At 39.7% G+C, this 19,941-nt stretch overlaps 1 protein-coding gene across 3 annotated transcripts in view; it reads left to right on the top strand.

The window, feature by feature from the left end:
- LOC130928063 (gastrula zinc finger protein XlCGF57.1-like) overlaps positions 1-19,941 on the top strand; it is a 64,221-nt gene that overhangs the window by 31,070 nt on the left and 13,210 nt on the right. The window contains exon 3 of one of the 3 annotated variants that reach the window (XM_057854279.1): positions 7,672-7,876. The exons of 1 other annotated variant lie outside the window; for it this stretch is intronic. In XM_057854279.1, the coding sequence (XP_057710262.1) occupies positions 7,672-7,673 (2 nt within the window). In that variant the 3' untranslated portion in view covers positions 7,674-7,876. Of the gene's footprint in view, positions 1-851; positions 2,090-7,671; positions 7,877-19,941 lie in introns of those variants that run through there. One more of the 3 variants, XM_057854276.1, reaches the window with a different exon arrangement.

Genomic DNA, 19,941 nt, shown 5'->3' with positions numbered 1-19,941 from the left:
GACCTGGTCCTGAAACCGCTGTTGTTACTCCAGAGTGTGGGTGAGTACTTCTCTCTACTCCCCGCCGAGGGCCTCCATTTCCGAAGCTCTCCGTTTGGCGTCCTCAATCCTGTTACTCACGTCTTTTAGGTCAGTGTTAAGAGTAGAGAGTTTCTCGTTTAACTCTTCTCCGAAGTCGGCGAGATCTTTAGTAATTTTTCTGGTGGCTTTGTTGATCTGTTTTCTGACATCGGCGCGAATCTCTTTGATTTCGGCAATTACGCTAATCTTCATAGCCTAAGTGCTTGCCGTCTGGGTTAGCTCGGTAGCTTCTGCAGCGTGTTCGTCGCCTTCACATGACGATAAAACTTCATCCTCAGCGTTCGCATGAGGTCTTCCTCTTGTCTTCTTCATTATTCCCCCCTTAAAACTGTTTTAAACACTTAAATCAACCTTCGCGGTGTTTCTTTTTAAGGGGGGATTAGACCACCTGGGAGCTGCTGTTTTATGCTACCGCTCGCTTGTCCGCCATACCGAATGTCTCAGTAAAGGGGTTTTCAATAATACGCTGTTTTAATGACGTCATCACAAGAGGACTGTGGTTCTTCACACGATTCGTCTTCAAAGCACTTCAACCGAAATTGCACTTTATAGCTATTTTTGGCCGATAGTTTTTAGCGCAGAATGTTCGGACGCATCTCTATGCGAAACAATGTCTCTTGCGCCTCAAAATTAAACCGCATCTTTTTTTGATAAATACTTTTAAAAACCGCACCATGCACTGAATCCACGGAACCGCAAGGGATCAATGTACTTGTTTTAGACGTGGTGGTAGTCCATAAAATATATTAATAGTTTTCTTGTTCTGGCAGGTTTGAGAAGATATCTTGTTGCTGAGTGGCACGGGCCAGAATCACCTGGCATAAAAGAGGATGTTGAGCTCCCTCAAATCAAAGAGGAGGAGGAGCCAGAGCCCTGTCAACAGAAGCAACTTCCAATCAAAAAGGAGGAGGAAGAGCTGCCATGCGTTAAAGAGGAGGAAGAGGAGGAGCATATCGCTAGGTCAAATGGTGAGCCCTTGAAGAGTGAAGATGGTCCGAATGAGGCTGACAGAGGGGCGGAGCCTCCAAGCGGCTGCAGCAGCAGTTCAACAGAAGGATTGCAGGCAGACATTTTCATCACTCCATCAGACAGAAGTGGCACCGCATCACACTCACCTTGCAATGATGATGGTCGGAAGAAATCTCACACTGACGACAAACTCTACAAATGCTCTCAGTGTGGGAAAACCTTTCTTACCAAGCAAAATTGTCATGCCCATATGAGGATCCACACTGGTGAAAAACCTTTTTCCTGCTCAGTTTGTGACCAAAAATTCGCTCGGAAGCAACACTTAAAACAACACACAAGAATCCACACTGGCGAAAAACCTTTTTCCTGCTCAGTTTGTGGTCAAAGATTCACTCAAAAGCAATACTTGAAAGACCACACAAGAACCCATACTGGCGAAAAACCCTTTTCCTGCCCAGTTTGTGATCAAAGATTCATTTACAAGCAATATTTGAAAGTACACAGAAGAACCCACACTGGCGAAAAACCTTTTTCCTGCTCAGTTTGTGGTCAAGGATTCTCTCAAAAGCAATACTTGAAAATACACATAAGAACCCACACTGGCGAAAAACCTTTTCCCTGCTCAGTTTGTGACCAAAGATTCTCTCAAAAGCAACACTTAAAACAACACACAAGAACCCACACTGGTGAAAAACCTTTTTCCTGCTCAGTTTGTGACCAAAGATTCGCTTGGAAGCAACACTTAAAACAACACACAAGAACCCACACTCGCGAAAAACTTTTTTCCTGCTCAGTCTGTGGTCAAAGATTTGCTCAAAAGCAATACTTGAAAAAACACACAAGAATCCACACTGGCAAAAAACCTTTTTCCTGCTCAGTTTGTGACCAAAGATTCACTTTGAACCAACACTTAAAACAACACACAAGAACCCACACTGGTGAAAAACCTTTTTCCTGCTCAGTTTGTGGTCAAAGATTCGCTCGGAAGGATCGCATAAAGAGACACACGTGTGTTGCCATGAGAAGCAGTGGCCAGTGACTGTTTTGCCTGTCATCCATGCTGGCTTCATCAGATTTTGCATGCAGGTTATGTTAGGGTTGGGGTTATGTTCGTATTTGTGGTACTTTTGTGATTGTATTTTTGTTTGGCCTTTGCCATTTTGTGTTTTATCTTTTTTGGCCATCAACGTCTTTCCCTTGGTTTTCTCGCCGACTGGCATTATTCATATCATACTCTCCCTTTCAAACTACACTTTCACATTTAGTATTAGAAACCGCAGACCCCAAATTGAAAATCATTCATAAATATTGTCATTAAATAAATATGGATATTTAGAATACATTGTTCATGAATGCAAAAATAATTTGAAAAAATACTGGCTCACAAATGATTTTTTTGTGTGGGGGTTAATGTAAATATAATTTGATTTCAATTACTAATACTACTCGTGATTGACTGAATATGAGGGCCAAATAAAGAAAAATGAACAAGAAAAAAGTACTATGAAAGTGAAGTAAAGGGTACAGGGCCAACTCAGGGCCAGCAAGCTCGACTCTCAGTATGGCTCCAAAGAATTTGAAACCTGGAGACTTGGTTGAAATAAAATCCTCCATACAGAAATTGGAGGTCTTCTTGACTGGATTGATTCAAAACCAGAACCAAGAAATCGCCAGAGAGCTCTATTTAATGCCCGCTGAAAACGAGAAACTCAAGCAGGTGATCGAGGAGAGAGATGTTGGCATCAAAAGGCTGGAAATTTTGGCTGACAATCTCGACCAGTGCCGAGGCGCAAATGAGCTCATCATTTCGGGATTTAAACTGACGCCAAGCCCAGGTGATACAGTGGCGCAACTGGCATGGGCTAAGCTGAAAGAGTATGGAATAAACATGGAACCGCTGGACATCCGTCGCTGCTTTCTGCTCCCATCTGGGGGGAGAGGACCGGCGACGGTGCTCATGAAGCTGGCAGACCACAAGACCAAGACTGCCCTGCCTAACCAGCGGCGCCACCTGTAAGGGTCGAAGATTTTTTTGAATGACAACTTGACTCGCCGAAATGCCGAAATTGCAAGAAAAGCACGTCAACTCAAGAAAGCTGGGAAAATAGCCAACACCTGGGTCTCAGATTGCAGGATCCTTATCAAGATGCAAGATATGAAGATTAAAGCTATACGGAGTCTTGAGGAGCTGACCCCACTCGAAAATTTATGATGACATCTGAAACCACACTTCGATTACTACTGGATGAACAGATTGACCCAAATGATTAGCTTGATCCGGACCACAACTTCTACAATAGCATGTTGGATAACTGTACATACTACACAGCGGTCCACAACTCTGTGGATGTGGACAGTAAGCTGAAATTTGTCAACGGCAGGAGTCTCTACAAGAATTTTGAACACATTAAGGATTATCTACTAAAGATGACAAAGGCTCTGACTTCAATTTGCAAGGATATAACATGGCACAAATGAATCGGGCATCTAAGGGAGGAGGGGTTGTTGCAATTATGATGACAATCTCTTGGAATGTATTACAACCGAGCTCCTTATCCCCAATCGTAAAAACCTAATTATCTTCTGTGTCTCCAGAGCTCCTGATTCAAATGTTCAGCTTACTGAGTATGGAAAAGATACTGTTTTAAACGAATAATAAGCATGTCTTTTGCTGTGGAGACATTAATCTTGGGATAAAATACAGTGTTTCCCACAAATGAACGAGACTGTGGCGGCCCGCCACAGTCTCGTTTGCCTCCCCCCCCCCCGCCGACAAAAAAAAAAAAAAAGATAATAATCAGATGCGTCAGTCAGCCGATTACACAGCTGTAGCCCACTCCACTCTACTACGCGCGAGAGCGCGCGCGGGTAGTAGAGTAGCTTTTTAGAGTAGTATTTTATTTATTTATTTATTTATTTAAGAGACGCAAGGGGAACGAGTAGGAAGAATGGGAGAACGAGCGAGATAGCGAGAGATAGCGGTCGCATGTCTTAGCAGCACGCTGTTATTTTGTTATTGTTTTTCTGTATTATTGTTACCACAATCAAGTGGGTAAGCAAATACAGACTTCTCGCCTTCTTCCCCATAGCCGGGGCATTACAATAGTTTGGATCGGACTTTTCGGCGAAAGTGAGCGGTGGACGGCCGTCTTGGACGGAAAGCAAACTTTGATTGAACTTGCGCGGAGAGGCGGGGCCCAAAATAAAGCCTTGCTCTATTTTCAGAGTGTTGGTCACAGTAAAATATTTATTAGTTCAAGCAGAGTAAAATGATACATATTCACGGTACAAGAACGTCGTTTCCGTGTCCATCGATTGGTAAGAAAAGGCTGTTTGTACGAGTGACGTGTGGGCGCTCCCGTCAGGGGGGACATTTCGCGTGGAGTGGCTATTTTTCGGCACAACACCGGCGCGCCAACTTCAGACAATTACGGCTGACTAAACTTTGATAAATGCCCCCCCCTCAATTTCGCGAGCTCTGGGACACTCGAAAAATGACTCTCATACCTCTCCTTGCTAAGTTAATGGTACCTCGATGTGCGTTTGTGTGGAAATTTAGTTCACGAACAATGGGGAAAAAACTATTCACCGTCTCACCGAATCAAGTAAAAGTCTTTACACGGTTATTAGAATTCCCCCAGTCCTGTAAATGGGTCAATTGACAGAAGGACTGTTATTGTTGTGGTAATGTAGTACTTACGAGGGTCAAATAAAAAGGAAAAAGGAGGACAACGACGGCGGTCTGAAACCCGCGGCTCTCGGGCCGCATGCGGCTCTTTAGCGCTTTTTTTTTTTTTTTTCTTTAATGGAAAAAGATGGGGAAGGGAAATATATTTTTTGTTTTAATAGGATTTCTAGGAGGACAAACATGACACAAACATTCTTTCAATTCATTAATATTGTAATGAAGTTAAACTTGTGGTGGCATCGTACAACAGAGTAGTCACGTGGTGCGCTATAGGATCCACTGCAGGGAAAATAAACATTTAATCATGAAGGCTAATTATGTATTTCTAGCCAACTTAGTCATTTTTATAGTAGGCTAATATAGCTAGTATTGATAATTATAAGGCTTGTACAAGGCTTTGAATTTTTTGCTGCTCCAGACATACTGTATCAGTTTTTTTTTTTTTGGGGGGGGGGCAAATATGGCTCTTTCAACAGTTTGGGTTGCCAACCCTGAGTCACTACGAGATGTAAGTCGTACTATTGCTACGTGAAAAAAAGTCGCATTATTACATAGGGTAACGTAGCTGTAATCAGCTACGCATTTTACATACATGTACCGTAGCTGAGAGCTATAACATTAGCCTAGCTAATGAAATATTTCAAATATATCTTTGTTATGGTTCTTCTTGGGGGGAAAAAAATAATGAAGAAGAAAAAAAAAAATTCGCCGTGGCACGACATGGTGAGGCTGTCCGACTCCGATGCAGCCCACCACCACAGTTTCAAAAAATCCTATGGGAAACACTGAAATATGTACAACATGTTGTTTGATTTTCCTCATACATTCATGTCTGATGAAACTATTAAAGTGATCTTTGTGTGTGCCAATTGTTGCCACCATCTACACCTTAGGAATGTACGATAACACATAATCACTGTTGCCACACACATAGCCACAACAAAATGTTCCCACAGCAAATAGATGCTAGAATGTCAAGGACATGACAAAGCCATAACCTTGTACGCCCTGAAATTCAGACCACTAATTTTGTGCAAGAGACTGCTGTGTCAACAACCGCGAGCTGCTTGACTGGATGCCGAGTTATTGTAAACCCAGACTGTTGATTGTGTTATTGTACAGTTTGTTGCCATGTAATGTATGTAACTGTACCATGTTGATTGTGTGTCTTTAGCTGTATGGGGGGATGGGAAAACTGATAAGCATATGCTTCCCCCGTCTCCCTTTGTCTTCTTCGGTTCCTTCCTTCGGGTAAATCACATTTCAAATCACATTTGTAATTGTCAATGATTGTCAATGATACCGATGATGATGTCAATAAATATTTCATTCATTGAAAGTCGTGTTTTCACGACAAGAATTGTTTTTTTTTTCTTGTAGCAAGTCAAGTTTTGGTATATCATTTTTGTTAAAAATAAATATCGAAAGAAAACAAACGGACTAATTTCTGTATTTAACTTTGCAGATTATATATGTTTTGTGTTGAAAATGTTTTTTGTTTGTTAAGAACATGGTCACCAACTGACACCTACAGGGGTCGCATTGAATAAGGCACTATTGGAATGGAAAAGTTCACTGTTGCCATGTTTTGTTTTGTTTTGTAATAAATTCTACACAAACTTCTGTGTTGGATCCATTTTATACGGCTCGCCGTTTCATTACAAAGTTAAGGGCATCATTTATATCCTACTCTCAAACTACTCTTTTCACATTTAATATTTGAAACTGCAGACCCCAAATTCCAGAGATTCAAAATCATTCAAAATACTGTCATGAAATAAATTTGGAAAATCAGAATATACTGTTCAATATTGCAAAAATACTAATTATAAAAAAAAAAACAAATCAATTTATTTTGTGTGGGGGATTAATGTTACCATTGCGCAGGAAATTTTTACTGTACAAAAACTGACATTTTCTGAAATTCAAATGGAGGTCGAAAATGATTATGATGTGATTATGATTCAGGGTTAAGTAGAAGATAGATAGTGCTCATCCAGGTATTTTTATCTCGGACGCAGGTGCTTAGTTTGTCCACTTGCCTGATCTGCTCAGGATTAATTGATAAATACAGTTGCGTGTCGTCAGCGTAACAATGAAAGTTAATGCTGTGTTTTCTGATGATATTACCTAGAGGAAGCATATACAGCGGGCAAGATGGGCCCGAGGACCGATCCTTGCGGCACACCATAACTAACTCTAGAGTACGGTGATGATTGCTTGTTTACATTGACAAACTGGTACCTATTAGATAAATATGATTTAAGCCAGCAGAGGGCTGCTCTTCTAATGCCTATGTCACGTTCTAATCTCTGCAATTGTCAATTGTGTCAAAGGCTGCACTCAGGTCCAACAGAACCAGGATGGAGACTAATCCAACGTCAGCGGCTAGTAACAAGTCATTAGTTACTTTGACTAATGCAGTTTCAGTGCTGTGATGAGCTCGAAAGCCAGACTGGAAATGTTCAAATAAACTATTGTCCTGTAGGTGCTGACAGCTGTTTAATTACCACTCTTTCAAGGACTTTGGAGAGAAATGGTAAATTAGAGATAGGTCTATAATTGGTCAAAATATCAGGATCAAGAGTGGGTTTTTTCAAAAGCAGTTTAATAACTGCATATTTAAAGGACTGCGGCACGTGGCCAGTAACTAATGAGGTATTAATTATATTTAAGATAATATCAATAGTTAGAGGCGGGGTCTCTTTAAAAAGTTTGGTTGGGATCGGGTCTAGGAGGCACGTTGATGGTTTGGAGGACATTATAATTGAAATTACATCAATTTGGTCTACAGTGGTAAAGTTCTTTAATATTTTAGAGGGGTTTATAGGAGATTTTGAATTTTTAGTCTCCACTTTATCAGACCTAATAGTTGGAAGTAATTCATTTATTTTATGTCTAACAGTTGCGATTTTATTGTTAAAATTTTTTAGGAAGTCATCACAGCAAGCATCACAGATTGGATCCATATTATACGGCTCGCCGTTTCATTACAAAGTTAAGTGGCATTATTTATATCATACTCTCCCTTTAAAACTACACTTTTCACATTTAATATTTGAAACAGCAGACCCCAAATTCCAAAAATTCAAAATCATTCAAAATACTGTCATTAAATATGGAAAATTAGAATACATTGTTCAGTAATGCAAAAATGCTAATTACAAAAAAAAAATGAATTCTGGCTCACAAATTAGTTTTTTTTGTGGGGGGATTAACATTACCATGGCACAAAAAAGAATTTTCACTCATAAAAAACAGTGAAATTTTCTAAAATTCAATTGGAGGTTGAAAATGAACACGATTATGATGATAGTTCTATAGTAGTGCCCAGTGGGGAAAAGTTAGCTGCAGATCTAGACTGCGGAGTTGTTGTTGTTTATTCATGCGCAATTTATTTTAGTGTTGTAAAAAGGGGGTGTTAAATGGAGGCTTATTGGAGCTTTTAGTTTTCAAATGTGTTCGTGTGTCATTGTGCCGTCTAGCTGCAGGGATTTGCATAATAATACACGGGCACTTTTATTTCCAATACCAGAAGTCTAGGTGAAATCGAATGCTGTCTTTATAGTAGCCTAGTAGTATCACATAAACTATCCGGCATGCGTGTGTCCTGCCATCGTGCACGCCTTGTAGGGAGAAAACGAGCGAGCGTGACAAATTTGGACCAAAACGGCTGTTTTTTGATGGGAAAAAACTAAAACAGATCCTCAGCACCCCCTGCTGTGAGTGACTTCCGGCGCCCCTGTACCAGCCCCTGCCGATGAAAATTTCTTGACTCTGATACAAAGTGCTTGTACCTCAGCATTTGTTTATTTTTATTCATAATTAATACCTTGTTTTTACTCAGTTCACTACATTTAAATGTACTTTTTTAATTTTATCCTAATATTCAGAGGCGGGTAGAGTAGCCAAAATTTTTAATCAAGTAAGACTAGTGTTTCTTCTAAATAATATTACTTTAAGTAAAAGTAGTCATCCAAAAATGTGCTCAAGTATAAGTAAAAAAAGTATTCTTTGAAAAGAGTACTCAAGTAATGAGTAACATTTTGAGTAACTGCTTACCATGTCAGATTTTTTTTTTTTAATTTAAATAATGGTTTTAATAGATTTATTTATGGTATTTGGTAAAAAAAATTTTTTTTAAATCAGTACAACTTCATCTGCATGAACTGTTATTATTATAAGGAAGTCGAAGCAGGACGACTTGGAACGGTTCTTGCGGTCTAGAGATATCCCTCAAGTGGCTATTACGCGCATGAAAACGGACAAGGTGCGTATTTAAACTGTCAACATTATCGATGTCAAAACAGCAGCATGGACATGGACACCTCATAATGTATGTTGTTCAGTGTTGTCAGTAACGCTTTAGTTAGTAACGCGTTACTGTAATCTGATTACTTTCTTTCAGTAACGAGTAATCTAATGCGCTCATTTTTCTACACCAGTAATCTGATTAAAGTTAGTTTCCTTAGTGCCTCTCTGCGTTACTATTTTTTCATTGCCTCATAATTTATGTAGAATGAAGAATATTTTAGTCATGTACGAAGAGCATTTTGAATAGAAATTGCTAAATTAAAAGGTTCCGATTACGTGTTTCCATGACAACCTCTCAGCTACTTCCTGGTTTGGTCTTGGGTCACATGTGTTGTGGAACTGAGAAAAGCGCGGGCAGGCAGGTGGACATTCGAACCGAGTGTTGAGACGTTGCGAGGGAACGTTGATCTGTGGATATCCATGAATGAAGGGGAGTGTTTTTCCTTCATTCTGGAGGGTATCAGCAAAAGGTTGGACCCCCTACATGCGCAGCCATTTCGTAGCTTTGCCGTAGCAACGACGGGTAGTCATCACTCCAAGTTGGCAAGCTTTGTTTACATCATATGCGTGTTGTACATTTATGCCATGAGGTGATGTGTTCGTTTAGCATCTGTGGGATGTGTTCTAAGTCAGATTGAATGTAAAGTGCTTAGTTGCCGCCACATTTTGTGGCCAAATTGACCGCCTGTGTGTGGAGAGGAGTACTTCCGGGTTGTGCCACCACCTTTGTGTTTATTGCATGGTACAATTCCACTTGTGTGTTGTCGATGATTGTGCAGTCAGTTTGCATTGCTTTACATTGGCACTGATATGCTGTTAACCATTAACCCGAAATTCAGAAGTTTTGACATTAGGCTTAATCTTAGAGTTAGTGGGGTTTAATTGGTCGGTGGAGTTGACTTCAACAAATTCCAAGCAATTTTTCAGATATTTGTTAGTTTCAGGGCTCTGGAATGGCTAAGATAGCGCGAGTCAGCGGTGCTTATGTGAAAAATTCTGATATTCCCCTTTAAATTCAATCATCGGAAAGTCAATTACATGTGATGACATTTTTCTGTTGTCATTCTTATGTTGAGGCCGCAAAGGGAGAAAAATGGGTAAAAAGTAACTGATAGATTACTTTTAAAGTAACTTAGTTACTTCGATAATGAAGTAATCATTAAAGTAACAAGATTACTTTTTTGAGGCGTAATCAGTAATTGAATTACTTTTTCACGTAATCTGTGACAACACTGATGTTGCTGCTACCATTGTGTCTGTAATGTAAATTAGGTTATCGCATGCATCGTTAAATGTCAAGAAAAATGCTCTGTATGTCTTCTTACGGAGCTCCGAAGTGTATATCATGGAATACTAATATGACGTGGTTACAAACCGTGAGACCGTTGTTCATTCTAGCAGTAGGCTACTATTGACTTTAAAAAAATCATTAACACTTCATACAAAAATTCCTAATATGTGCTGACACTTTCAATTATGTGTAATATCGTATTTAAAGCTGTTGTAGTTCTATGCAACTACTCTGTGAATTTATCTTTATTGAGGTAAATATGATGTATTTACTCAAATTTTCTGTTTGCAGGTTGATATGGCAGTAATTTCCATCATGACAGATGAGAAAATTTGCAAATATATCATTTTATATGATGATCGAGTAGCTACCCTTTCCTTCTGCCAACAAAAAATGTCCAGCACCAATAAAGAAACTCTTTTACAAAGTTTAAGAGACAAAATAAGCTCAAGAAAATAAAATGTACCTGGTGGATCCTCCACTGTACCCAAAAATGGAGGTCAGAGAATGTCAATCCCACGGCAACCCTAACCCTAAAACCACCGAAATGCAAAAAAGCAAGGGTTCAGTCCCGGGCTCCGGCCTTACTGTGTGGAGTTTGCATGTTCTCCCTGTGCCTGCGTAGGTTTTCTTTGGGTACTCCGGTTTCCCCCTTATCACAAAAACATGCATGGTAGGCTGATCGAACGCTCTAAAGTGTCCCTAAGTATGACTGTGTGCGCGAATGGTTGTTCTTCTCCTTGTGCACTGCGATTGGCTGGCAACCGATTCAGGGTGTACCCCCCATATTGCCCATAGTTTGCTGGGATTGGCTCCAGCGCCCCCGTGACCCTCATAAGGATTAGCGGCTCAGAAAATGAATGCGTGACAGGTTTAACACATGCATTAGGCTACTGCATTACACTGGAACAAGGCATAAATCAGAAACTGATTTCCATTCAAAATTGTATTTATTCACTGATTTACAAAACTCCATCTAATTTTTATTTTCCCCTCATTTCTTCAAATCTAAAAGCTAAACCTCAATTTTAACTATTCAATAACATAGGGTGTATTGTACTTTGAAATGGAATATATTGTAAACATTGACTTTTTTAAATAATAAAATAAAATAAGTACAAATTACATACTTGGAATATATTATTATATATATATAAATAATGGAATACATTTTAAAGACAAAGCAAACAGACTTTTTTTTATTATAAGGAAATAAGTAGCCTTACATATATGAACAAAAATAAGTCCAACGTGTACATTAATATGGAAGATTAAAATAAAATAAACCTGATCATTTTTAGTTGCTTTGCTCCTTTAATTCAACAAGCATTTTATTTTTCCTCAATTTGTTGTTCCAAAAAACGGAGAGGGCTCCGGCTGCAAACCGCCCCTCTCAGGCTCCTCTTCCGCAAATCTCAGTCCCGTTTTGCACCCGAGTCTTGGGGAGAAAGAACGTTCATTTAAACCAATCAGAGATAACTATCCTTTGCTCATCATGTGTCAGTTTGTCAGCCAATTGAACCATCAGCAGAGGCCAGTTTTTTTTTTTTTTTTTTTTTTGCTGCCTGCATTTGTCAACGAACATTTGTCGAAGAAATAAATGAATAATGCATATCAGTGGAAATGGATGACGCTACACAAGCTCTTTATGAGACTTGTTGTTAACACTTGTGTATGTAAATCTGACATTAGTAGATTGTTCTTATTGGAGATGCGTGTGTTGCAGCGTGGCAGTTTTTCTTTTTTTAACATGGGATTTTGACAGTTGCCATCATATTTTAGGGATCAAAGCACCGAATATCGGAACAGCGTTCCGCTTGAAAAGTTCATCCCGATACGCCGTTCCGCCGTGTTCCGGCCCACTTTCACGCCTGGGCTAATGCCATGACTTTCGCTCACAACACAGTAAATGTTTCTTCCAAAATATTCGTAAATCACACAGATAACATTTTAGGCACATATGTAATAAAATTACTGTAATTTTAAACCCTGAAAAATTCTACTAATTACTTGAATTTAAAGGGGGAGTTCATGATTTTTGACATCAGGCTTATTGTTCGAGTTAGGGGGGGTTGATTAGTCAGTGGAGTTGATTTCAAAATATTCCGTATCGTTTGTTAGTCTTTTATTATTTTCAGGGCTCCAGAGTAGCTATGCTAATGCAAGTCTGTGTGGACAATTAGCATACTAATAAAAAAAAAAAAACATTCATGCAGAAGAATAACCGATGACGCATGCAATCAATAGTGTTGGCTATGTTTTGAGGATAAAGTTATTAAAACTTACCATTGCATGTCAATAACTGCAGTAAGAACAGCAACATTAGTAACTCAGTTGCTTTGCAGAGAAGAGAACGAGCTGCCTGGGTAAGCAGGGCAGAGGGATATCACATTGTTCTTTTCACCGCTTTTTTTTTTTTTTTTTTTTTAATTGTGGCAACGAAGCAAGTTCCCGCCGCCAAAATCAGAAGACTGGTGGTGTTGGTACAAAAAATGTCTCCAAATAGCAACAGATGGGGAATCTTTTTGCTGCAGGGAATGGGAGTTGGTTAATCAACAAGTGCAAGAATTGGAGCTGGACTCGAGTTTAAGGAACTCAATATATCGTTGCAAGTGAACACTAAGACTTTTTACCACTTCTCAACAAAGGTGTTCTTGAAACTTTTTTTCTTCATGGACAAGATCAACTGGAAAAAAACCCAAGGCCAGCAGGCCCAGATTGGCAGCTCTCAATGAGATAAGTGGATTCCTGCATGCCTATTTTGCCGCTGGGCGAATATTCGCAATGGTGTCATAATAAAAACGCCTACGTTATACTCTAAGCTTAGTTCTAATTCAGGAAAGAAGCTATATCATCTCAACAGTAATGCATTGTGAGCGTAAAAGCAACCCCTGTCTGCATTTGGATCCTCTCTCGTCGCACACCCTAACATGCAATATATTTTCAGATCTGAAAATTATTTTTTACCTGTTTATCAAAAGCTCTTGAAGACGTTTGGACAGTTGAAGGCACAGCATTTGGTTTCAGGAGAGGATAGCGATGAAAATGTGCGCTGCAAATTCTCCAAAACAGTACTTTTACCATGGGTGTATGTATGTCATATGCAGCAGAGAGTAACCACAGATTATATAGTTCCTCGTTCTTCACAGGGAAGCGGTGGAAACGTTCCTTTGTACATTTCTTCTGTATGTTTCCACAACGTCTAAAGCACATTCACCATGTTGACGTCCTTTCGTTAACTTTCAGCAGAGCAGCCTGAGGTATAGACGAGTGTCTCTAGTGTGGTGTCATTATGCATATAAAAAACATAGTCCCGCAGAATTAAATGAATTACGGCAGTTTGGTGCGACTTTGTTTTGGCTGCAGGGGATTTTTAAACATTGAGCTGGATTTGAATTTATTTGACTCGATAGATCTGTGAATATCTTTTTTATTAGCATGCTAAGTATCCATATTGACTTGCATTAGCATAAACACTCAGGAGCCCTGAAAATAATAAAAGAATCACAAACGATAAGGAATTTTTGAAATAAACTCCACAGACTAATTAACACCAATGATAGATTTCCTTTCTGGACTCCACAGTCTAGATCTGCAGCTAACTTTTCCCCACTGGGCACTATTATCGAACTTTCATCATAATCGTGTTCATTTTCGACCTCCAATTGAATGTTAGAAAATTTCACTGTTTTTGATTAGTGAAAATTCATTTTTGTGCCATGGTAATGTTAATCCCCCCACAAAAAACTCATTTGTGAGCCAGAATTGATTTTTTTTTGTAATTAGCATTTTTGCAATACTGGACAATATATTCTAATTTTCCATATATAATGACAGTATTTTGAATGATTTTGAATTTTTGAATTTGGGGTCTGCTGTTTCAAATATTAAATGTGAAAAGTGTAGTTTGAAAGGGAGAGTATGATATAAATAATGCCACTTAACTTTGTAATGAAACTGCGAGCCGTATAATATGGATCCAAGCTGTGATGCTTGCTGTGATGACTTCCTAAACATTTTTAACAATAAAATCGCAACTGTTAGAAATAAAATAAATGAATTATTTCCAACTTTTAGGTCTGATAAAGTGCAGACTAAAAATTCAGAATCTCCTATAAACCCCTCTAAAATATTAAATAACTTTACCACTGTAGACCAAATCGACATAATTTCAATTATAATGTCCTCCAAACCATCAACGTGCTTCCTAGACCCGATCCCAACCAAACTTTTTAAAGAGACCCTGCCTCTAACTATTGATATTATCCTAAATGTAATAAATACCTCATTAGTTACTGGCCACATGCCGCAGTCCTTTAAATATGCAGTTATTAATCCGCTCTTGAAAAAAACCTAGTCTTGATCCTGATATCTTGGCCAATTATAGACCTATCTCTAATTTACCATTTCTCTCCAAAGTCCTTGAAAGAGTGGTAATTAAACAGCTCTGTCAGCACCTACAGGACAATAGTTTATTTGAACATTTCCAGTCTGACTTTCGAGCTCATCATAGCACTGAAACTGCATTAGTCAAAGTAACTAATGACTTGTTACTAGCCGCTGACGTTGGATTAGTCTCCATCCTGGTTCTGTTGGACCTGAGTGCAGCCTTTGACACAATCGACCATAATATCTTATTGCAGAGACTAGAATGTGACATAGGCATTAGAGGAGCAGCCCTCTGCTGGTTTAAATCATATTTATCGAATAGGTACCAGTTTGTCAATGTAAACAAGCAATCATCACCGTACTCTAGAGTTAGTTATGCTGTGCCGCAAGTATCGGTCCTCGGGCCCATCTTGTTTACGCTGTACATGCTTCCTCTAGGTAATATCATCAGAAAACATAGCATTAACTTTCATTGTTACGCTGACGACACACACCTGTATTTATCAATTAAACCTGGGCAGATCAGGCAACTGGACAAACTAAGCACCTGCGTCCGAGATATAAATACCTGGATGAGCACTAACTATCTTCTATTTAACCCTGAAAAGACAGAAGTCCTTATAATAGGCCCGAAAAGTGTGAGAGACTCTTTAGCTGCCCAGATAGTCACTCTGGACAATGTAAGTGTAGCCTCCAGCACCACAGTTAAAAACCTAGGAGTTTTATTCGACCCTGACTTATCGTTTAAAGCTCACATTAAAAAACCTGCAGAACGGCCTTCTTTCACCTGCGCAACATAGCCACAATTAGAAATATTTTATCTAAAAGCAATGCAGAAAAAATAATTTACGCGTTCGTTACATCGAGATTGGATTACTGTAACTCCCTACTTGCAGCTTGTCCTAAAAGTCCTCTAAAAGGTCTTCATCTGGTCCAAAACGCAGCAGCATGACTTTTAACAGGACCCAATAGAAGAGAGCACATCACCCCTGTGCTCCAGGCCCTTCACTGGCTTCCAGTCGAGTTTAGAATTAAATTTAAAATCCTCCTTCTTACATTTAAGACCATTAATGGGTTGGGGCCATCTTATCTCACCGATGCTCTGGTTCCATACCGCCCCAACAGAACACTCCGCTCTCAGAATGCCGGTCTACTGGTAGTTCCCAGGGTTTCTAAAAGTACTGTCAGAGCTAGAGCCTTTAGCCACCAAGCCCCTGTTTTATGGAATCAGCTTCCAGCTAATATTAAAGAAGCCGAGACAGTCTGCACATTTAAGATTACATTAAAAACGTTCCTATTCGACAAAGCTTATGGTCAGGCTAGTTGAAGTCGGAGTAGACTCACTGTTTAGTCTAAGCTTCACTAGAAGCTATAATGCTGGGGGAAGTACAACCACTGAGTTCTATCTCCTTTTTTCTCACTCTACCTACCACTTGTCTTACTTTATTTCTATTTTCCAATGTTAATATCTAGTTGTCTAGTCTCTTCATCACTAGTCACCCGGTGTCCCCTTTCCCTCCTCCCCTCTGGGGAGGGGCTATTTTTCAGCTGCAGCCTCCTGACTGTCCGGACCCCTGGCTGGATGGACGTCCTCGTTGCTACCCTCGTCTCATCTGGCTAGATGGACCTCTTCTTGTTCCTTTACTCCACTGCATCTTTACGGACTGTAACTTCGCCTGCTAATTCCCATTAGCAGTCCTGGGGCTTCCTGTCTATCCGTCCTGGGAGTGGATCTCTCCTGACTATGGTACTCCCCAAGGTTTCTCATTTTCTCCCAAAGACTTTGGAGTTTTTGGAGTTTTTCCTTGCCGACATGGAGAGTTTAAGGAATAGGGGATACCCAGGACTTGAACTTTATTTATTCATCTTTGTTGCTTCATTTGCTGTTTCTGATTGTGTATCATATTGCCTCTGCAAAGCCCTTTGAGACAACCTTGTTGTGATTCAGGGCTATACAAATAAAATTGAATTGAATTGAACACAGACGAGGAACTTTGTGTGTAGAATTTATTATTAACAGACAAAAACATTTTCAACACAAAACATATACAATCTGCAAAGTTAAACACAGAAATGATTCAATGTTTTATGTCTTTAGATTTTTATTTTTAACAAAAATGATATACCAAAACTTGAATTGCTACAAGAAAAAAAAACTATTCTTATTGTAAGAACATGACTTTACTGTCATAGTCCTTTTTTCTGTCAATCACGAGTAGTTATAGTCATTGAAAAAAAAATTATACTTACATTACATTGAAAAAATATATATATTTACATTAACCCCCACACAAAAAACTCATTTGTGAGACAGTATTTTTTTTTTTTAATTATTTTTGCAATATTGAACAATGTATTCTAAATGTCCATATTTATTTAATGACAATATTTATGAATTATTTTAAATGTTTGGAATTTGGGGTCTGCATTTTCAAATATTAAATGTGAAAAGTGTAGTTTAAATGGGAGATTATGATATAAGTATTGCCAGTCGGCGAGAGAATCAAGGAAAAGACTTTAATGGCCTGAAAAGGTAAAACACAAAATGGCAAAGTCCAAACAAAAATGCAATTACAAAAATAAAGTGTACCACGAATATGAACGTAACTTCCAACCCTAACCTAACCTGCGTGCAAAATCTGATGAAGGCAGCATGGTTGACTGGCAAAACAGTCATTAGCCACTGCTTCTCACACCAACACACACGTCTCTTTATTCGATCCTTCTGAGCGAATCTTTGACCACAAACTGAGCAGGAAAAAGGTTTTTCTCTAGTGTGGGTTCTTAAATGTTCTATAGACCCTACCCACGTGACGTCACAACTCCGCTCTCCTGACTGGTGCCGCCCACTTGTCTGGCAACACATCGTGTTGACCTGTTACGGCTACGTACAATCCTCCTATTTACAACGTGTTTTTCTGCTCGTTAACATTAATAATCAAAATGGTGAAGGCGTGTGTGGCGGTCGGTTGCAATAACAGAGAAGATAGACGGAGAAGACGGAGAGACTTGAAGTTCTACCGGATTCCGAGAGACCCGGAGAGAAGAGAGCGAGATGGGCTGCTGCAATTCGACGGGAAAACTGGGCTCCAAACGATTACCACAGATTATGTAGTAGTCATTTTATATCTGGTAAGATGCATTTAATATATATTTAGAGGGTTTTGGGCTGACAACCACAATTAAGATCATTGCTAGGCTAATCGCCGACAACATACACGTATGTATGTCGTGAGAGTGCTATCGCTAAACCATATGAACATTAAAAGCCCTAGCTCCATTGACAAATGACATGAAATACATTAGACTTGACAGTGGATGTTAGCAAGAACAAAAGATTTTGAATTGAAAATTTCCTAACTCACCTTCCGAGCACAAGATTCCTGCCGAATTTTCGTGTACGAGGACGTGTTTCACCCAACCAGCAACGTAGCATTTATAAGCCTCCAAGCTCTTAAAGTTTTTCAAACTTTTGTGAGAATAGGCTGATTTTGTGTGGACAAGATAGTTGTAAATATCAGGGTCAGGCAGAGACGGTGAAGGCAGCCAGTCAAAAATCATCGATTTAGGCATCAAATATGGATCTGGCGACTGTATAGACCCTACTCACGTGACGTCACAGCCACGCCCCCGCGCCATGTTGTCCGCATACTCGTCATAGAAATGCATTAGCGCTTCGTAAATTCCTCCTATTATTGCACGTTTTACTGCTCGTCAACATTAATACTCAAAATGGTGAAGTCGTGTGTGGCGGTCGGTTGCAAAAACAGAGAAGATAGACGGAGAGACTTGAATTTTTACCGTATTCCGAGAGACCCGAAGAGGAGGCCGCGATTGACTACTGCAATTCGACGAGAAAACTGGGCTCCAAACGACTACCACAGATTATGTAGTAGTCATTTTATATCTGGTAAGATGCATTTAACATATATTTAGAGGGTTTTGGGCTGACAACCACAATTAAGATCATTGCTAGGCTAATCGCCGACAACATACACGTATGTATGTAGTGAAAGTGCTATCGCTAAACCGTATAAACATTAAAAGCCCTAACTCCATTGACAAACGACATGAAATACATTACACTTGACAGTGGATGTTACCAAGAACAAAAGATTTTGAATTGAAAATTTCCTAACTCACCTTCCGAGCACAAGATTCCTGCCGAATTTTCGTGTACGAGGACGTGTTTCACCCAACCAGCAACGTAGCATTTATAAGCCTCCAAGCTCTTAAAGTTTTTCAAACTTTCGTGAGAATAGGCTGAGTTTGTGTGGACAAGATAGATGTCAGGCGAAGCCAGCGGGTCGAAAAACATCGATTTAGGCATCAAATACGGATCTGGCGAATGGATAAACTGAAGCTTTTCCACGTAACGCCTTTTATGCAACGGATCCAATGAGTTTACAGCGTCAGATAACACCGGGGCTTCCATGAATTGCTCTATAACTTGCTCGACTAATTGAAAACAATGAGAATAGGTCTGAAAAAGAGGTACAGTATGGCGGCCGGAAACAGCGACACGCCCATTTTGTGACGTAGGTGAGTAGGGTCTATAGAACGAAGCTTTTCCACATAACGCCTTTTATGCAACACATCCAGTGAGTTTACGGCATCAGAAAGCACCGGGTCTTCCATGAAATGCATTTTAAATTCCTCGATCAATTGAAACCAATGCTAATAGAGAGACAAAATGACGGACAAGTGGGCGGAACCATACAGCGAGCACGTGGTTTTATGACGTCGGTGGTCCACATAACGCCTTTTATGCAACACATCCAGTGAGTTTACGGCATCAGAAAGCACCGGGTCTTCCATGAAATGCATTTTAAATTCCTCGATCAATTGAAACCAATGCTAATAGAGAGACAAAATGACGGACAAGTGGGCGGAACCATACAGCGAGCACGTGGTTTTATGACGTCGGTGGGTAGGCTCTATAGACCCTACTCACCTACGTCACAAAATGGGCGTGTCGCTGTGTCCGGCCGCCATATTGTACCTATTTTTTAGACCTTTTCTCATTGTTTTCAATTAGTCGAGCAAGTTATAGAGCAATTCGTGGAAGCCCCGGTGTTATCTGACGCTGTAAACTCATTGGATGCGTTGCATAAAAGGCGTTACGTGGAAAAGCTTCAGTTTATCCATTCGCCAGATCCGTATTTGATGCCTAAATCGATGTTTTTCGACCCGCTGGCTTCGCCATCGT

The sequence above is a fragment of the Corythoichthys intestinalis genome, chromosome 13, assembly GCF_030265065.1.
Source record: "Corythoichthys intestinalis isolate RoL2023-P3 chromosome 13, ASM3026506v1, whole genome shotgun sequence".
Classification (NCBI taxonomy): domain Eukaryota; kingdom Metazoa; phylum Chordata; class Actinopteri; order Syngnathiformes; family Syngnathidae; genus Corythoichthys; species Corythoichthys intestinalis.
The sequence above is the reverse complement of the archived record's forward strand: the minus strand, read 5'-3'. Positions and strand labels throughout refer to the sequence as shown.